Source organism: Aulonocara sp. 'chitande type north' Nkhata Bay, linkage group LG15 (genome assembly GCF_057382095.1).
Source record: "Aulonocara sp. 'chitande type north' Nkhata Bay isolate Kocher_YH1m ecotype deep benthic linkage group LG15, A_spYH_male_GT1.1, whole genome shotgun sequence".
Lineage (NCBI taxonomy): Eukaryota > Metazoa > Chordata > Actinopteri > Cichliformes > Cichlidae > Aulonocara > Aulonocara sp. 'chitande type north' Nkhata Bay.
Genome location: NC_141358.1, coordinates 19,161,637 through 19,181,771, shown reverse-complemented (window position 1 = coordinate 19,181,771; position 20,135 = coordinate 19,161,637). Strand labels below are relative to the sequence as shown.

At 39.7% G+C, this 20,135-nt stretch overlaps 1 protein-coding gene and 3 non-coding genes across 6 annotated transcripts; all 4 read right to left on the bottom strand.

Annotated features, from left to right (window-relative positions):
• Positions 1–992: 992 nt before the first annotated feature.
• Positions 993–1,065, bottom strand: trnaa-agc (transfer RNA alanine (anticodon AGC)). The gene has a single exon. It is a non-coding gene; the product is annotated as a tRNA-Ala (tRNA).
• Positions 1,066–1,731: 666 nt separating this feature from the next.
• Positions 1,732–1,804, bottom strand: trnaa-agc (transfer RNA alanine (anticodon AGC)). Its single transcript has one exon. It is a non-coding gene; the product is annotated as a tRNA-Ala (tRNA).
• A 186-nt stretch (positions 1,805–1,990) lies between these two features.
• On the bottom strand, positions 1,991–2,078 carry trnay-gua (transfer RNA tyrosine (anticodon GUA)). Its single transcript is given in 2 exon segments — positions 1,991–2,026; positions 2,042–2,078. It is a non-coding gene; the product is annotated as a tRNA-Tyr (tRNA).
• Positions 2,079–2,443: 365 nt separating this feature from the next.
• On the bottom strand, positions 2,444–18,457 carry tmem214 (transmembrane protein 214). Of its 3 annotated transcripts, none has more exons than XM_086264838.1 (17): positions 18,181–18,457; positions 9,707–9,900; positions 9,347–9,497; positions 9,117–9,251; positions 8,179–8,261; positions 7,823–7,928; positions 7,308–7,389; positions 7,045–7,146; positions 6,763–6,904; positions 6,477–6,568; positions 6,307–6,355; positions 6,021–6,128; positions 5,391–5,508; positions 5,212–5,308; positions 4,731–4,899; positions 4,316–4,467; positions 2,444–3,472 (listed from the first exon to the last, which is right to left on the bottom strand). In XM_086264838.1, the coding sequence occupies exons 1-17, from the start codon at positions 18,332–18,334 to the stop codon at positions 3,343–3,345; spliced, it is 2,064 nt and encodes a 687-aa protein (XP_086120964.1). In that variant the 5' UTR covers positions 18,335–18,457; the 3' UTR covers positions 2,444–3,342. The 3 variants fall into 3 exon arrangements, with proteins under 3 accessions (XP_086120964.1, XP_086120965.1, XP_086120966.1); XM_086264839.1 differs by lacking the exon at positions 18,181–18,457 and adding an exon at positions 17,781–17,895; XM_086264840.1 differs by lacking the exon at positions 18,181–18,457 and adding an exon at positions 14,198–14,338.
• Between the last annotated feature and the right edge of the window lie 1,678 nt (positions 18,458–20,135).

Sequence of the window (20,135 nt, the reverse complement as noted above, 5' to 3'; positions counted from 1 at the left end):
TGAGTGTGATGGTGCTGGACCGGTGGGGGCCGAGTCTGACAGACTGTGGTCTATTTGTCAGGAAGTCCTTGATCCAGAGGCAGATGGGGGTGGAGAGTCCCAGGTGAGACAGTTTCTGGACCAGGATCTCCGGGATGATATGATTGAATGCTGAGCTGAAGTCCAGAAAGAGCATTCTCACATAGCTTCCTCGGTGCACAATTTTTTAGTATTTAGTATTATTCTTAGTATTTTGCACATTTCCATTGCACTGTCTTGTCTCTGTATTGTCCTGTTCTGTCTAGTGTTGCACCGTCTTGTCTTGTTGTCTGTGAAGATTCTCAGTCATCCAGGTCATTGTAGTCTAAGGAGCTTGGAAAGAAAAAGCGTCTGGACTTCTTTGTCTTCTGTTTTGTCTCTCACATGAACTTTTTAATCATTGTAAACGCCATGCACAGAATATCAAGTCAATGCAAGTAAACTTTTTACACAGTTTAATACAAAAAGCTCTAAAACCTGTTAATTTTTCATGTGCGCTTGATTACATTTGCACTTTTTACCAATTGATAATAATCTACCTCACAGTTATCTCATAGTAATGCCTCTCTTTCCACCTTCTATACATTCAGTGCTCTGCCATAGTTATTAGTGTTAAAGAAAACGTTGAAGCTGCAGATGTATCTTCTCTCTTGTGCCTCCAGGCGGCAGCACAGACACATCTACGGCTATCGGGGAGTCATAAACATTCAAATAAGTTTATTCTCTATTTCAGGTCGTTTCTTCATTCTACTAATTAGGGTGATTTATTTAAAGTTCTGTTTATATCAACTTCATATTTCATTAATATACACTGCCATAAAGAAATAATCATTAATCAATCAGTTCCTGTTTGCTTTACAGATTTACCCGGTACTCTTAAAATGTATTACTCTCCATAAACAATAAACAGTTTTAAATCACATGGATATTTAAAATGCTCTATTTAAAATATTTTAACTCATCAGAAAAAAGTTTGGAGGATGCGGGCATCGATCCCGCTACCTCTCGCATGCTAAGCGAGCGCTCTACCATTTGAGCTAATCCCCCCACGCTTCAGAAGGAGCCCGTTCGCAGTACCAACCCGTGATATGCTGACGATTTGTCAAGTCCTGCGATGTTCCGGAGGAGCGCGACAGGTGAGCTTCCGCGTTCTTATGCTACGCGCCGGGTTATCAATGAAATCCAGTACAATAACGCTCCCGAGGTAATACATGTTCCAGCCATGTACTCCAGTCCTAGCCGTATCCCAAACCCTAACCATAATCGTATCCCTAACATTAACCAGCATGTTATATAGTGTTTACCAAAGAGATGTAAGTAAAACGAGTGTACATGCGTATATTCATTCCAAACGGTTCTCTTGTTTGCTGATGTTGGGTCCCCGGAAGCGTAAGATATCGACGATTTGTCACCTAGCTTAAAATGTTAGGCTTTGAAGGTGATAACGTGTTGACAGCAGGGACCTATAATAGCTTATACAAAGACTGCCTAAGTTTGAAGTGTCGAACGAATTGATTTCAGTGAAATTCGTCGCAAAAACTTTCGTGAAAATGTAAATGTGACATTGGCATCTTCTTTATGTTTTGTGTCTCAGCTCCCCCCCAAAAATTACCAATTTTTAAAATAACCATATTTTCTAATTGGTCTGGTTGGTTGCATTTTGCAACTTGAGAGTTAAAACAAACTCACGCCAACCGACGAGACACAAAACTTTGGAGGATGCGGGCATCGATCCCGCTACCTCTCGCATGCTAAGCGAGCGCTCTACCATTTGAGCTAATCCCCCTTATGTGCGCTGCCTCGCAACCTGATAAAGTATATCTATGTAATCGAGTTGGGCTATAGCCAACAGAGCCTGTTGGCTTGCTGGCAATGGTGCTGGTTCGGCTGATGAACCGTATCTACCATGTAATCTGTATTCGATCGTTGCGCTTGAACACCGTGAAAGAAGAAGAAAAAAAAAAGTGTCACCTCCTTCGAGCCGGATTTGAACCAGCGACCTAAGGATGTCTATCGCACTCCTCTACAGTCCTCCGCTCTACCAACTGAGCTATCGAAGGGGATGGTATCAGCTTCCCACAGTGTTTCTCTATAAGCGGCAGCGCTACTAAGCATGCGAGAGGAAAGCATTGATTTACTGGGGCAAGATACGTTTTTAAGAGGACTGCTGAGTCAGCGACACTTGACTAAAAATACATTCCCAGTGTACTCTTCTCATCTTGATCTATATTAATACGTGGTGAGACAAATTTGTTTCTTCTTACGATGACCCTGAATACACATATCTAATAATTATATTTTAATAAGAACATACACAAGCAAAATTGAAGTTTGAGGGCAAGACAACTGTTAACAAGGTGGTTTCTATTATTTGCTGTGTAGCTTGTGGCACACTCGGGTAAATCAGCTGATAAAAACACTGCAGTGGGGTTGGAGTCTTTATTACAAATCATTTACATTACAAAGTAATACATTGGTCTCTTCCATATCATCTTGTTTACAGGCTGGGGGGTTAGTTAAGTAAAATGTCATTTCTCAGATTACAGCATACAGGATGACAATGCTGGCATCACTGATCCACGCAGACACAAACACAGAAACGCATTGACCTTCAGGTACATGATGTCGGTGCTTCTCGCAGCTCGGGCGAGAAGCTTCTGCTGGTAGGTGAAGCATTAGAAAACGGGACAGAAACAAAACAGCAGAGACAAGACACACAGATTTTTTCTTCTGGACTGATGTGAAAAGACTGTGTTTACGACCGTGCTCTGGACGAGCAAATCCGCCCAGAGACACAACTCCCTAGTTAGGTTTGACAAGGGGTTTGCACACACAGGACCAGGTGTTAAAGATGACTTGACCCTCTGATGAGGTTTTCAGTGGCTTGGAGACGTTTCTGACATGTTCCCTGCCTTTACCAACTTTCACAACACTTTTTTTTAATTATATTTAAATAAAAACTTTTATAAATCATCTACAAACCTATATTTTCTATAAATTACAGAACCTGCCTAACCCAGAGGCTCAAGCAGTGGCTGAAATTTGCAGTATAAAACTCAGGGAGAGAGAAAGAAGGGTACAACCTCCGTATCCAGCAGTGACAAAAAGGCTGATAGAAAAAAAACAAACATCTAAACAACACCAAACTGATTTTAAAATTTAACCAAAACAAGAGACAAAAAGGGTCTTTTTTTGAGTGAGCTCGTTTCCCTCTGACCCTGCGGCATCCACTTGTGTCACAAAGGACATGACAGACTCACGCTGGGCCAGAGTGTGTGTGTTGGTGTGTTTAGCTTCCTGTGTGCATATTGTGTGTGTATTGCGTTATCCCGCTCGAGTGAGCAAATCCTGGGCCCATGTCTTGATTGCCGAGGTCGTGTGTTGGAGAAGCTGCCACGTCGAGTTGGTAAAGGACAAGGCATGGCCCTGCAGACATGATACAGACACCTCCCCACTGCAACAGAGAAAGAAAAAAAAAAAAAAAAAAAATCACTCACTGCAGCTTTAATGATGCTTTTAGTTCCTTTTAAACAATACAAACAAACACATTTGTCTACTACACTACTCATAACTGATTGACAGATCATTACAGAGTTCATCTGTCAATCACCTCAGAGGTTATCAACAGCCAAGGAAAAGGCCGCTGATGCATCTCTGCTTTAGACTGCTGCCCTCACAACCGAGACCTGGACAGTTGTCAGAGGATGAATGAATGGAGAAAATAGTCCAATTGTTTATCAGCTGGGTGCAACTACCTGGCTCCAGTAAACAGAAGAAGAACACACTGCTGAGAAGTGAAATGTGTGTGGTGCTGTGACGGTACTGTGCAAATAGGAGAAACGTACACAGACAAAGCCTACAAAGATCTGCCAAACTTCTGGTGAGCGACTCCCTTTAAAGAACAAATAGGAACGAGGTCCAAACTCCAGCAGGATAAACTGGCATGTCACTACATCTGTCAGTGCAACTGGTAACCTGCACGCATTTCTCAATGGCTTCAATAAAACACAGCAATAAGTAAAGGTGAATCACGTTTCATCCCAACAAGCACCATAACGAGGGCTTCATAGTTAAATCATTGTTGCAGCAGTGCCACAGATTCTTATAGTTAGTCAGCCCAGAGGTAAGGTGTCTTCGTTTTAGTCAGATTATTCTAATACAAGCTGTGCTGTTCTTCTTGTTTAACCCCACAGACCAAATACATCTTTGTGAAACCAGTCTCAGCCAGTTTAACTGCCCCACACTCGGGCATGTAGTAATAAAGATTAACTGTTAAAGAGCTGCTGTTAGTACTGACTTGCAAGAGTCCTCTAAGTTGGCCCATGCTCTCTGTAGCAGGTTAGATGTGTGCGCCAGCGCTGGCAGGATGTAGTTTTGATGTAGGAAGATGAGGAGCTCCTTCAAATATGCCAGAGCCTGGAACACACTCTCTGGGGTGTTGGTGTTCACCTGGACAAAGACATGCAACACAATCAGAGTCAGACTGGTAGTTATCTGGTAGTTTCTTATGTAATGCTCAAAATTTTAATTAAGGGGGAAAAGTGACACAGTATAAACACAAATAAATCCACAAAAGGATGAAATGATAATCCAGCTGGACTGTTTAATATACACCCAGAAAGCTGTGCTTCAGCCCCCCCCCCCAAAAAAGAACAATTGTACTTCAACATTTAAATGTTTAAGGTCAGGTGGAGCTGTAGCCATGGCCTTACCCATTCTATGACAAGAGGTGTGGTTTCTTTAACCCAGACAATAAACCGTGAGGTGTTTTCAGAGATGAAGACAGCTGCTGACTTTGCCTTTTCCAAACCTTGTTCCATTACTGGACCCAAAACCCGGACACACTCAGAGTAATAATAAGGAGTGTTTGTCTCCAACCAGCTACAGAAAATACAAAACACACAATACAGACAATAATGATCATAACTGCAATCTTCATTAGAGGAAAAATGGAAGAAAAGAAAAAGTCATACATTTTTTTAAATTTTCTTTTTAAAAGCAAATAATTTTATGGCAGAACAGCAGGTTAATCTAATAAATCTATATTAATATAGAATTCTAAATAAAAGCCAACAAACCACAGGGAATAAAACACTGTGTGCCTGAGCGTTATCAGGAAGTGAGTCAGAAGCTTGTTTTAGATTTTAGGGATCATTTTTAAGTGTCGGCTCTGTTGACTAGAAATGATCGTACCTGAAGCCCTGCTTTGAGTAGACTGTTATTTTGCTCCAGGCCTGCTGAGATACAGCTGTGATCCCTGAGGAGTGCAGATACCTGGCTGTGATGGAATCTGAAACGTAATATAAACACAATGAGTAGGCCACAGATACAAAGATAGGCGAATATGGTGAGTAAACGGCACTCTGACAGACCTGCGACAGAGCCGTTTGATCTGACGTCGTGGGCGATGAAGCCGGCAACGAACACGAGCAGAACCAGGAGCAGCTTGGACCAGGGGAACCCGTGACCACGCATCTTTACCTGCAGATTCTGGAGAAACACAAAGCACATGTCAAATAAGGTTCATAATCCAACTGTTAGCTTTATGATTCCATACATCTCTAGTTGTTGCCCAAGAAGCAGGGATAATGTCAGAAGAAGTTTTTAAAGAGGAGTTGCACATGCTCATTCATGCATTCATCTCTCCAGTACTCCCATCTGCAACTCACCAGGTTCTCCAGTTCAGTAACTCTGCCCTTGATGCTTGGAAACTACCCAGTAAGTCCCAAAACAGTCGTTCCAATAGCACAACACTACTGATCTCTTTAATAAGCTTTCAATTTAATATTCTTCTCTTCATTCCTTTAGTTTTAGTTCCTAAATGTATATCTTAATTTTTTAGGCTTTTTATGCCTTCTGTCAGCACTTTATAAATATTGCTCACTTTCATATTGTAGAGGTGCTTCATGAGTTAATATTTACACTATCTTCGTGTCTAACCCAGACTTTTTTGAAATCGCGAGTTTCCTTTTAAACAAACATGAACAGGCCGAGTTGCTCACCTGGCACAGGCTGTTGCACTCCTGAAGGTCATGAGATTCAATGGTGTCTCTCATTTCTTCGTTGGTCACTCTAAAAGACTGGATCGTTTCCTCGAGGTTCTTCCGAAGCTAAAAACAAAAAAAGTCCAAGTAAAACACAGTGATGGGATTAAAAGACAATAAAAATACAAGTTACATTAAAACTGCATTATTAATCAGATTACACAGGCTTTGATGTTTAAATAACAGTATCCCTGGGAGGTGCGTTTGGTTTATGAGCCAACAGACATTGTGACAGCACTTGTACCTTTGGTGGAAGGATGTTCCAGGACTTTAATAAGTGGTTCAAAAGCAAACTGAGGAAAGAAAGCAGTGAGTCTGAAATCAGTTTGAAATCATCTTCATTTGTACAGTTTACCTTATGTGGAGATGTGATCATAAATAAAAAGACAAAAAAATAAATGGTCCACAGGTTACCTGGACTGGGGTAGGTGTTTGGTGTAGAGCTGCCTCCACACTCCTAAACTCTGAACATCAACACACAGACACTCAGTCATACTGCTGAGCAGCTGCAAGAAGCAGAAGACAATGCGGTTAATTTTTATCATTTTACTCATAATGTATTCTTTGACATCGTTTAGTGAGAACACAATTTTATTGAGCAGTTCTACTTTATTTAATCACTTTTGTCAAAGATCGTGTTGTGATGGCTGCTGTAACAGTACAGTAGCAGCAGTAATGTATACAGAATTGTGGGTCTCACCTCCCTCTTCATGTCGTCAGGACAGTGTGGCGTGGCTCTGGACAGAAATGACGGCAGGTACGTGTGCAACGTGTTCTCTGGCTTGGCACCAAATGCAAGGACCTTCAGTCGAGGATACAAACGCCTCAGCTGCTCCTGCAGACTGTAATAAAAAACAGAAAAAAATATATTAGGACTCAGAACGCAGATAACATTTTTGCAATGCTTTTATTTCTAAACAGAGATTATGAACAGTCTGATATGTCTTGCTGTTGGTCTGTGTTTGCACTGGTTTACATTTACCTTGGTGACAGGGCGTTCTTTGGCATGAAAGCAAAATCGAGCAAAGGAAAGAACTCTTTCGGACCCATAATACCAAATCCTTTTGTCAGGTTTGAATGAAGTCTGGGAAAAGAATTAAAGTATGTTGAAATATCCATGACATTCAAATTAAAGGTATCACTGTTAATGATCTTAATAGTTCAAGTACTACAAATGAATGGAAAGGAAGTGTCTGGAAGATGAAGAAATTTGAGAAATTTCATGGATTTCTGAGTCAGACTTACGAGAGAAGTCTCTCCAGATAGGCGATGGCATATGAGGACAGAGACTTCACTCCCAGCACAGGGAGCATGATGCCCAGCCACACTGAAACAAATAACATTTTCTTTAGTTTAGGAAGCTTTTCTTCTGTTAAAGTGAAAATAAATATATTTAATCACACTTTGGGTATGATTTTGTACTAAATCAGTAATTTTAGACACCATTTCCCCCTAACTTTCATTGCAATTTTGCACTGTAAACATTTAATATAGTCACACTAACTAATAACACTTGGAGCACCAGCAGCTATCAGGGGGGAATATTACTGCTCTAATGTGCTCTGTTGCTTCAGTGAACCCCAACCCAGAATGTCTGTCTTCACACATTGTTGGGAAAGTGGGAGAAAGGGGAAAACAGACAGATCTGGACTAATACTGGGCAAATGCCTACTTGTTCAGAGCAGTTTTGGGCTTTATGGATATGCGGTAATGTAAAATATTGAAATTATTGTGTGCCTCTGTGTAAAAGTGTTTATTACCTCTTAGACCCTGGCTGAGATCATAAAATCCTGCTTGGCCCAGAGCCCACATGATGGTCAAACACTTTACTGGACGATTCTGAACTGACCGCAACATTTCCAAATACTGCAGAAAAGGAACAAGAAGAAGGGAGAGTTTTACAATATAATAATGCAAAATTATTCAAACAGACAAATCCAGCAATACCCCCTCTGAAACTACCAGTTTGAAAATATAATACATAATTTGATAATATTACACATGTCCAGAAAAGTTAGGAAAAATATAGCTTGAGCTTTTAGTGTAATAACATGCAGAGCAGGACAAGAGTAGCAAAGCTGCTGATTATTTGCCGGAGTGACAGTCACACACTCACCTCTGGCAGATTTTGGGTGGCTATTTTGGGTTTGTCCTGCAGGACTGCCTGAATGCAAACTCTGTAGCCATGTAGAGGTTCTCCTGGAAATAAAAACAATAAGCTTTAGGTATTGGTACTTTCGGCTTCTTTTTCTGCTTTATGAATTTTAACTAAAAACTGAAACAATGCTTGGGTAAAATCTTTATTTCATGAGGCATCCTGGTGACCTTGCTGACTGCTCTTGGTTAAAGTTTGGTAAAAGGTAAACACTGGTAATTTGAGGTTTGAGTCATGATGGGTTTTGACCCCACCCTAGCGTTGAACCATAACAGTGATCTTTGCTGTTTTTTGTCCCCTGACTGCCAAGACAGTCACACCACAAGACACATCACTTTCTTTCACAGCAGTGCACTTTTGCTCCTCGCTAAAAGCTTGTTTAGTTTAGCTCGTGCAAAGATCAATCTAGATCAATAGATGAATCTAGACACAACAAAAGCTTTTTGAAAGTGAATACAAGGAAGGAACATAATGATTGCCTGCAGCTGCCTTTCTTTCAGGGTCTCTCATCTCATCTGCTTTCAGATGTTGGCTTCAGGCCTGTCGCTACCTTGTGGGCTTTGTCAAGTATGTCCACCACCTGGCCTTCTCTTCACTTCTATCTGTGCTGCCATTGAGGTGATATGGTTTTTATGGTCAAAGACAACCACTAACCTGGGCATAAACATCCCCCCCACCTATTTACCCCCTTGTTTATTTGCATGTATTTATTTGGTTCATATGTAATGTTTTATATGTTTTATATTCAATCAGAATATTATTTCAACTTACAGAACATTTAAGTTTATTATTGAGATTTCTGCAGCTTTGGTATCTTGGCGCATTTTTCCCTGTCTGTTAATGTTCTACTGAGTAAAGTCGCATCAATAAAAGGATGTAAGAGGTTCTCCTGGGTTTACCTGACTGCCTGTCCAACTCCCTGAGCATAGTGTAAACACAGTGGTCGAAGAAATCTGGCAGAGCGCTGCTGCAACGTCCGATGAGGCCTTTGATCACGCCCCTCAGCTCTTTTCCTGTAAGGCAGTATGGGTAGTCTGGGACAGAAAAGACAAACAGGAAGACTTAAGTATTGAAATGCTTTAACCGCACGATAAATAAATGGGCATATCAAAATAAGAGTCTGCCTGACCATAAGGGTGGCTGCTGAGTGTGGGCTCCGTGTCCTGGGCAGTTAAATGGAGGTTGAGGTATCCAGCCAGATCTTTGATCCAAACCGAAGGGTTTTCTGGAAACAGGGTCTGACTGCGAGCCAACTGCTGCTTCAGGTCTGCAACATCCAGCTGAAGACAGGACAAGAGAAAAATATCAGCACTGGAGTCTCAAAAAGAACACACCCTCCAAGCAAAGGCTAGATCAGTTTCAGCATGTGACAGTTGGCTTTGAAGATGTAACAATGCTGCTTTGTTTAGAGATCATTTCGGGTCATTTCTTTCACTAAATTTCCATTGAGTTTAATATCAGTCAACTTAAGAAAATGTCTCTTACTGACCGCTTTGAACGCCTCCTCGAGGGTTTTGTAAGTTGTGGGAGAGGCTGTATTGCTCGAATACGACTTCTTGGGTGGTTTACTTGATGAGGGCTTCTTGTTTTGAGGCTCGGATGGTGGAGGAACCTGCTCCTTGTTCTGCTTCTTTCCCACCTTCTCCAAGCTGTCATACAGACTCTCTGACATCTTCACGGGCGCTGAAGGACAAAACAAAGCAGCTGCAGTGAAATGCAGTGACTCCTCTATCCTGAGTCCTAAAAATCAAGTTACTCTCCTCAGCGTCTTGCTTACCCCCTTCTGCCCTCCCTCCACGCCTTGTGTAATGGGCTGTTACCCAAAGGAATATTTGTGGCACACTCAATACAATTCACAAAGGACTGGAGTTAAGCACCAACAGCATTCCAGCTCTCCCCCTTGTGTGTTTCTGGTAAACAGTTTTGAGGACCTATACAAAGTTAAGAACGCCTTATTTATTTTTTTTAGAGCCTGTACTTTGATATTAAATCAATACTTATTTGCAATGTTTTATAAAGGCAATAACAAGTAATTGTATTTATAAGATGTCAAAGCTCTCTCACTGGCTGAAAGTGGCAATACATTGAAATAGAATAGAATAGAATAGAATAGAATAGAATTCAACTTTATTGTCATTGCACATGCACAGGTACAGGGCAACGAAATGCAGTTTGCATCCATCCAGAAGTGCTTTAGTGATATAGATATATTACAATATATATTAGCAATAATATAGATATGTGAGTATATTACAGAAATGGGTCTATTATGGTATGTTATAATGTACACGGTATGAAGTATGTTGTGAATATTCTATAACTATAAGTATGTACAGGCTGTAGTGAGTACAAGCTATGTACAGGATAAATATGAAAAACTATACAGAATATGAAATAAATAACTTTACAGAATCTGGGATATACAGCTATACAGAAATGGGAACTATGCAAGTTGTAAACAGTTGTAGGGTTAAAGATTATCGAATGTACAGAATGATTATTTACACAGAGCTATACAGTAGTGCAGTTAAGATAAGTGAGGGTGTAGATAGTTTCTACAGAGGAAATTGACCCTGTTCTGCTTTTATTCATTTCCCATCAAATACCTGCAGCTTGGAATAAATCTGACACCTTTACACACTGTGGGGAAATCAGAGAGCAATTTAACTGCTTACCAGTTTTTACTCTGTTGGTGATCAATCATTTTGTCATTTTGTGTGCAAAACACACCAGGGGTGGATGGCAGGAACTAAGATCACTTTTCTTTAAATTTAAGGTGGTTAATGAGGTGATTTGACGAACGACTCAAATTGGCTTTTGACCTATGAAGCATTTATAGTGATCACAGTAATATGGGCTGCTTCTGTTGGCTCTAGAAAAATGTTTTCCTTCACTCCAACTCAGGCCATCGTGTCAGTCACAGTGCTATCTCTTTCCTGTACTCCGTTTCAGAATGGAGCTCCTTTTTAAACTCTATCTGTGATCATAACTGAGCGGCTGTGCTTTTTCATGAGAAAAATAGAAGTTGGACTGAACCAAATCAAGCTTTAGTCACACATGTGGATTTAGAGTCAGCATGTCTCTATTTTTAGTCTCAAACATGAGTGTGCCATGTTTTACAGAGAAGCTCAAAATATAACGAGAGAAACATATGAAGAGGTTTAACAGGCATGTGAGTGTGTGTGATAGTAGAAGAGCTGCATAGTATGCAATCAAATGCTGCATGAATGTGTGCTTGTGTGTGTTGATCACTGAAACTGTAAAGATTGTTATAGCATTTTTCAAGTCAGGGAGGAAAGTTACCACTATCAAAGCTTTAGGATCAAGGCATGGAAAGACCTGTCTATATTTACAGTCTTGTAATCTTTGGTATCTAGTGCTCAGCTGTTTTCTTGTGGCCTGCATGGCAGTTTCATCTGTATTTTTTCAGCTGGGAAATGAAAAACAAAAACAAATTTGTATGAGGCCTAAAAATACTGGAAAATAAATAAAACTAAATTTAAAAAAAATAAACACTGAATTTCAGCCCACCACAGACCTATAACTCTGAAAATACATTAATATAGAGGTGAAATTATGCAAGGCTTCAACAAATATACCAATGTTTTTGCACCCAATAAATAAATCAGCTGATTCTGAGAGGGTGATGGTGGGTGGGGGAGGTTGATGAAACTGATGTTTCATGGAATGATTCTGCTGAAACAGTAGACTCCCTGGTTAATTATCGAGGTTTTAACAAAATGTGGAGCTTGAAATGTCTTTTCTCATGGCATCATATGACTCAGAAATCCTTGCAACCTTATCTGGGACCTTGTGCACTATTGTCTGCAGTGGATAATCACTTAAAGTCTAAGTGAACAGGGAACTTTAAGCGAAGTGGTTGGTTTCCTTAAAACCAACCAATTAACATCCGTTTTAAAAAAAAAGAAGCACATGACTGCAGACTTAGGGAAATACCAGCAGTCCTTGTAAATGACAAACAGTTCAAAACAAAGACAGAAGTGTCCTGATCAAAATCAAATCAAGTCACTTTTATTGTTACATCACATGTGCAGGTACACTGGTACAGAACATGCGAGTGAAATTCTTGTGTACAAGCTTTACAAGCATGGGTGACTGACTTCGCTCAGCAAAGAGGGAAGGCATTCTAAAGTTTTAGAGCAATAAGAAGCAAAAAGCTAATAAAATTTAACTTGAAGGTTGGATTACAGAAGGTTTAACATACTAAACATTTATTTTTCTGAATGAATCATGCCGTATCTTCAATTTTTATCTGTATGTTTCTGAGATTAGGGAGTTGGACGAACATTGAGCTCTGAAAATAATTAAATAACACAATTAATATAATCCAACTGAAGTGTAAAAATGTTTCCCATGTGGGACTCGAACTGGTCTCTGGTGTGAGCAGTAAAATTATTCAACCCCCGCTCTCTCTAAGGTGCAGGTGTTAATGCTCAATTCCGATTTTTTTTTGTCTGCTTGTTCACACTACAAAGAAAAATGTGACAGCAAACGCTCTCCAACGTTGTCTTCCCCACAGGTTCACTGACATCTACACTGGATGGCCAGGAAGTATTCGCGATGTCTTCTCGGGCGCTTCTCTGGCGCTGATAATTGGCGTCTGTCTTGTGTCAGTGACGTAAAAGACGGATTTAATGCGACATGACCATTCACACAGCAGTCGCTTTCTAAAACATCGGATATGTATCGGATTCAGTACCACATACGAAAGTGACCCAGATCGAATTTGAAAATATTGGATTTGTGCCGTTCACACTGTCATACCATGATCGGATATGGGTCGCATAGGGTTAAAAAAAAAATTTTTTAAAAAATAATCGGATTTGATGCGCTTTCGCCTGCAGTGTGAACGTAGCCTAAATGTCACCTTTTTCCCCTCTTTGAAACTGGGAATATTCTTTTCATTTTTTGTGTACATGAATACAAGTCAGTACGAGAGAGAGCCCAAAATATGAATCCACAGATTAAATGTTGTGACCATTTCATGAACTGTCACAAGACTGTGCTGCTGGCTCTCTAGTAACTTCCTCACACTGGACTGCTGCTGATGACAGCAGTCCTTTTTCCGCTCTCCAAACTCTGTCAGCTCAGCGTAGTGACCAGTTCTTCACCTGCTGCAGGTTCTAGTTCTGGATCTTATGTGGGTTCTCCACAGCAGAGAGAGGACTAATGTCTCCAGCTGAAGCCCAAGATGGTGGTGTTAAAATTAGCCTGACTGAGACGAAGGACTCCAGATAGCTGAAAGATTTCAAGGAGAGAACTGACAACAAAGCCAGCAAATCGCAAAACATGTGATGGATCAGAGCTAGCTAAACTTTCAAAATAAGAGCGAAGAATATATTTTCATGACTCAAATCTTTGAGTGTGTCGCTTGAGTAAATTCTATTAGTGGGAAACACTGCAATGTAATTAGTATTTCAAACATAAGCCTAAATGTAACATCTATGACTTCCAGCAGTCATTCACCCTATGCTTTACATTCGAGGCTGGTGCGGGGTAGGCAGCTATAAGCTGTAGTATTATGAGTGGGCTCAAAAGCTCCACTGTGAAACAACAACTAACAGGATCTCACATTTTACTGTCTACAGTCAGACTCCCTAGTCATTTTGATAGTAGATTTTTCATCTCAGTTTTATGAAACTATTTAAAACCATCTCAAAGAAACAACAGTTTTTGGGATCATTTTGGTGTAATTTACTACAAGAAGCATATTAGCAGAAATCATTAACGTGTGACAGCTTTCAGATTATAGTTTCTATCAAGACAAAATACCAAAAAGAACAAATTTTACTGCCCTAATCCATGGGCCACTAAAAGCCAATAATAGCTGAGATGATGTTTTTAAGCTTCCTTAAATTCAAGCTTTGTGGTTCTCACATGTTTAGACATGTGGGAACAAAAAGCCGAGCATGGTTATCATACAAGCAGTTCTTTATTTGTCAGGGACCAAAACACTGACCTCATAAGAGAAAAGATGTCTTGTACCAGATTTATCTACTAGCTAATTCCCATCTGCAGTCGCTGGCCAGGTACGCCCAATCATAAACATCACTGATTTAAAGGGCTTTTTAAATAATGCAAACAGCAAAGGCAGAGACATTTACCACTCTTCTCTGTGATCCAAGCTTCACGCTCTTATCTGTTGAACACTTACATAATGCCTGATTTTGCTGCAACACTTTTCTTGCTCAACCACATACGTAATCCCTCCAGGCTAAAGTTTAAAAAAAAAAAAAAAATCCTCCAGTTTTATGTGTCAAAACCACAGACCCAAAAGTAACAGCCTCATGATCAAGTCCTGATGAAAGCCTTTAAGAAACAAACTGAGATTTGGCAAAATATCTTTCTGAATGTGTGATTATGTTGTTTGTGTTAATAAAATGATTCACATAAAGTGTTGGAGAGTTCATTTACTAAACAGATCAGGTTTATTTCTTATAAGCTTTAGACTAAAGCTTTACACCACTTCCCCACTGAATCAGCCACAGTGATCAGACTTTGGACAGTAAGATTCAGTGATAAAAATGAAGCAGAAACAAACAGCTCCAGCAAAGTGAGATATAATCATTTTGTGATGATCATCCAAAAATCAAAAGACTCAGTGAAGCCTCTTCAAGCTGCTATTGCTAGATTTAGTGAACAGAAAGTATTTTGGTCAATTTAAGGGTAGAAATTGATCAGAGGTCAGTAAATAATATGTTGACCTTGTGAAGAGTAATTTCTAACACAGATAAAGATAACTATGGTGTTTGTCAGTCTTTGACATAGTAGGAGACACCGGGCGGGACTCTAAACAGAGGGAACAGCAGGGTTTGTTTGGTACGTAAGATTTGATAAAACACAAATTAATTCTGGTTCTTAAAACATGGCAGAAAAAAATGAATAAGTAGATTAGGAGCTCCAGCTTCAGTATGGGCTTCATACTCAGTAAAAACAAAACATCATTAGGTTGACATAATGTTTCAGCAATGTGGTAGATTGAAGCTGCTGGTAATTCAGTATTAATATCACCTAACTGCACGTCTAAACTTGTCATAGCAACGTTACCGAATTAGGTTTCATTTTCCAATTTTTAAAGGTGTAAATCAAACTACTGAGTTTAGCACCTTATTCCAACTAGGGCTGGGCCATATTATACCGTTCACGGTAATACCGGTATAATGTTAGGCAACGATAGGAAAATGAAATATCGCGATAGAATATGAGTAAAACGCACATGTGCAGTGCCTTTGTTTTCATACGCACATGGCCGATTGTTGAGTGAAACAAATGAACCAGAATTGGTTTGTAAATGGTGCAACTTCAGTGATGTGGAACTGGTTTGGTGTTTGTCCGTCAGATACACGACAAAGCACATTTTTTTGCAGAACATGCAAGCGGCTGTTGTTATTGTCGTATTTGTCGGACTAAGATGCTCTTAAATCTGGGAGTAATCTGTGTCCTAAACTCCGTATACTTCAGGTCAAACAACACTGCAGCATCACAGAGTTAAAAACTGTCTAAATTCTTACATCTTTAATAGAACGATCAGCATTGCTGCTTTACCAGGTGTAACTATGAAGTTTAACTTCCAGGCATCCATGAAAACAAAATTTATTACATTTAACGAGTTAGAAGTTAGCAGGAAGCTAGCGGAAGTTAGCTCGCTAGTTTCGCTAGTTACCTAAGCATGATATTGCATGTTCTGACTGAGAGATTTCTGAAAAAAATCAAACGTACAGCTCTGCTATCACTGCCAACATAAATGAAGACAGGAAACTAAACAGCAGTGACGTTTGTAGGGTTACTGAAGTTGGGCTAGCTGGTATATAATGATGTGCTACGTGATCGCTAGCGACACAGCTATGTTAGCATAACATAAACAGTGAAGCTGGAGGACGAACACTAACACTTTTCCACTTATAAAAGTTAACGTTAAGGTTCCTGATAGTTAGAGACAAATTCAGTCGCATGGCAGGATGCTGTAAACGGACCAAACTTCAGTCAGGAGAACAACTGAGATAATCCATCCACAATACGAGGTTAGTCATTAATATACTGCAACAACATGGGAATAGAGCAGCTGCCAGAGAATTCAACATTAATGAATCAATGGTACAGAAGTGGAGGAAGCAAGAAGAATGAGTTTAATAAAGTTTGATTTATCTGACTGCTTTGTTTCGCTTAATGTGCCTTATAATCCCGTGCACCTTATGGTCCGAAAAATACGTACTGCACACTGCAGTTTAATGTTGCAAAGCACCTCTTTTTAACTTCAGTGGATATTATACATGGTTATGCTCAGGATATGTCAGCCCATTTCTACTGGAAATGCCTTTTGGTTAAACTTTCAGCAAGGAATTTGCATTTGCACTGTTACATTTTTATAAAGCTTTAATGTACATAAAAACCAGCTTCTTGTTTAAGTGAAAATAAATGGAAGGTTGTCTTTTTGCGCTAGTAATGTTGTGGAGTTGTATTTTGTCTCGCATCAATTATATCGTCAGTTATATCGTTATCGCAAATTTTCAAATATATATCGTGATAAATATTTTTGGCCATATCGCCCTGCTCTAATTCCAACTTTGACATTTCTGGTTAACAATGAGAATTCTCCTGCTGCCACTGATAGTATTAAAAGGAGGACAAGTTTGAGATCCAACACTCCAGTGACTTTATTCATGTGAGGAATGTCAATAGAATCTTCACTCCATGTTTGATCAGAAGACATAAGTAAAAACCTGAGTAAACTTTACTCGATAAAAAGTTATTAGCAGAAAAACATTTTTAAAAATCAAAATTAGCTATTTATATTATTTATATTATTTGTTTTCACTGTGGTTATCATTTACTGTAGAAACAACGTATGCAGTTCAAAGTAAAGAAGAACAAGCATTTTCTCCAAGCATAGCATCCCAATGCACTTCAGATCCAGCATCACTTTCAAAGACCGGTTCATCCCAAGGACAGAACACCAAGACACAAGCTAAACAACAGTGTACCATATGTAGTGCACTTAGGGGTACTCAGACCCTTATTTCTGATTGAAACATATTAAAAGTGCATGACAACAATTTAAATAGAGGAAAGAAAAGCGTAAGTGACAGCTGGAGTGTCAGTATTGTTGTATCCTTGCAATATTGTTTAGATGATAGAAGCAGGACTGGGTGGCCGGGTTTCTTAAAGGTGAAATTGGAGTTGAAAAGCTCATCCAGGTTTCTGATTTTTCAAAGATCACTCATAAAAGTACCCTACATCTTCTGATTTATAAAAAACTTGCCCTTTACACCAGAAGGCTCAAACAAAAATATAACTCGGACACTGATCACCTCGAGGATTATAGGTAAACAGGAACAGTAAGTTGTATTGTTACTAATAGGAGTCCTTCTAAATAAGTAAGAAAATAAAGTCAGAAGTAATAACAAAATAGAGTAACGAGTTTAATCTATTTATATAAACGATGATAATAGCAGTGATAACTGTTTATGAGGCATAAAGCTGAAGTAAAACCATGGCTAAACGTGTAGCATAAGATTTAAATGGCCACGTTGTTAAATATTTACCCCCAGAGAAATGACAGCCATCACTGTAGGCGAGGTAAAAACAAACTAATGCTGCTTAACGTCATACCGATCAGCTCCAAGATGACAAAAACACCTTCAGGCTCGTTCGAAAGAGCAGCTGAAGGGAGGTCAAAGGTCAAAAAGCGTCTCACACATGCTGACAGACTCTCTCAGTGCTGACGTTCACTTTGTTGACACTGCTAACGAGCTAACTAGCCGCACGAAGCACAAAGGCCGCTCAGCTAGTAGTTTAAAATTCACGCCGACACACGGACTTAAGGTAGAGCCACTCAGAGCTGAGCTGGTAAAACTGCAGACGGTGTGAGATAAAATTAATACCAGGAAGTAATGCTGCGTGAAGTTGAGCTTCAGCAGCTAGCAGTGGGCCGTGTTCACTTACGTCTGGACGGCTGGTTAGATTCGCCCAGGGCTTTCCTTTCTCCGCTGGCTTTCTTGTCGGCCGCTACCTTGCCTCCTCCGCCGGAGTTGTTGCTATTTTTCTTGCCTTTCTTCACCACCTCCCATTTTCCGACCGAGCCGTTATTTGAAGCCATGTCTCCGGGTCCAGATGGGCTGTTATTAGTTCGGGTACCGTGACTTCCTGCCTCCTTCCTCCCTTCTGCTGAATGAACGAGAGGACGTTGCGTAAACTGCTCTGAGCGTTTAACCGTCCGCGTGCCACGTCTCTATGTCGGCATGACGTCAGAGTGATGTGTTTGGACCGTTAACTTTCGTGTTCGTAGCCGAACGGAACAAGTTTAAACACGGAATTTATTAAACGCGTCTTCAAGACGGAATCATAGACGACCCCGATTCATTTTAAACACAACTAAATACAACAATAATACGAGTTCGGTTTTAAAAAAATAAAATACATTTTAAAAAAAATCTACAATTTATTGTAAAATAAACAGCAACTGCTTTTTGATAACTGTTTTTAAATTTTCAAAAAAATTAAAAAGAATTAGCGCAAAACTTACATTTCAATACTTTTTAACTTAATACCAAAATTAATATCCTTGGGGTTATCTCTTATCTATTTGGTTATGCCATACTATATTAATTATTATTGAGCCATTTTAGATTCTATAGAGTACAGTGGTCCTCTTTTAATCCTGCCCGAGAGCTCCAACTCCAACATCCTTTGTCCACAATTTCCACTCTCCCACCTATGTACCTTTTCTTTTTCCGGTCACAATCTCTACCACACCTCTTTCATACCTCTCACCCATACAACTTACCATTTTGTTATCTTACCTTATTTTAGTAGTCAGACAATATTAGGCATTTAATGTCATTTCATTAATCAATAATTACCCAATTGTGAAAATGATCTCTAAAGCATATTTAGAGCATCAGATATTCTAGATTTAGTCCAACTCACTGGTTCTACCTTCAAGTGTTACAATTATCTGTTTTGGATCATAATTGACAAAACAAATAATTTGTAAACAAATAATTTGTAGTCATCGCAGCCTCTAGAAAATTTGACGTTTCGCTTTGAAGATATATGGATTATAATAATATATGCCAATAGTTGAAATCCTAAATATGACACATAACTAATTCTATCATGAAGCTGCATGCTTTAAAAAATCCCACTCAAACTGTGATGTTTGAATCACTGCCTCTGTCCATTATTATCCATTCCTGGCTCAGCAAACAGGTAAAATTCAAAGGCTTATTTTCTATTTTGTGAACAGGAAGCTGAACATCAGGTACTCTACTGCTCAGCTTTGAATAAAAACATTCAGCTCATTTCCATTTGCCTGTGAAAAGTTCATTATCTCATCCTCTATGCTATCATCACTGATAACTGCCAGGTCCAATTAAACCATCAGCATGCTGCAGTTTTCTGTCTGGCTGCCATCTCTGTGGAACAGACGGTCAAGTACATCCTGCAGCGTCGCTTAGTGTTTGGCACAAACCTCCCAAATCCCTCAGCAGACCTCCTCCACTCACTGTGAGTGGAAGCATAATCCTGAAACTGAGTGGACGTCTCAGTGTGTCTTGCTCTTTTGTAGGTCGGAAAACATCTCACTACTGATTCATAAATATTTTTCCATGTGTGAAAGCTTTCTTGGCAACATAGTGGCAGACCTATGCATTGTTGTAGAACTATGTCCAGTATGTGAGCCTGTAAATATTTGAGCAGGCCGTTCCCTCATTATTTCATCTCAGATTAAGCCGATAAAAGATCTGGAGTTGATTCAAACTGTTGAACTTTTCACTGTAACTTTCAATATGAGGTCCAAAGAGATATCAATGCAACTGACTGCTTGACTTCTACGGAGGTGCATGGAGGCAACATTTAGCAAACGTGTGCTGGGCCTGACTGTTGTGTGTGTGATGTGA

Coding starts and splice junctions, on each gene's coding strand:
- tmem214 (XM_086264838.1), bottom strand. CDS start 18,334: ATGGCTTCAAATAACGGCTCGGTCGGAAAATGGGAGGTGGTGAAGAAA. Junction 9,901..18,180: donor ATCTAACCAGCCGTCCAGAC/GTAAGTGAACAC, acceptor TTTGTCCTTCAG/CGCCCGTGAAGATGTCAGAG. Junction 4,468..4,730: donor CACCTCTTGTCATAGAATGG/GTAAGGCCATGG, acceptor GTCTTTGTCCAG/GTGAACACCAACACCCCAGA.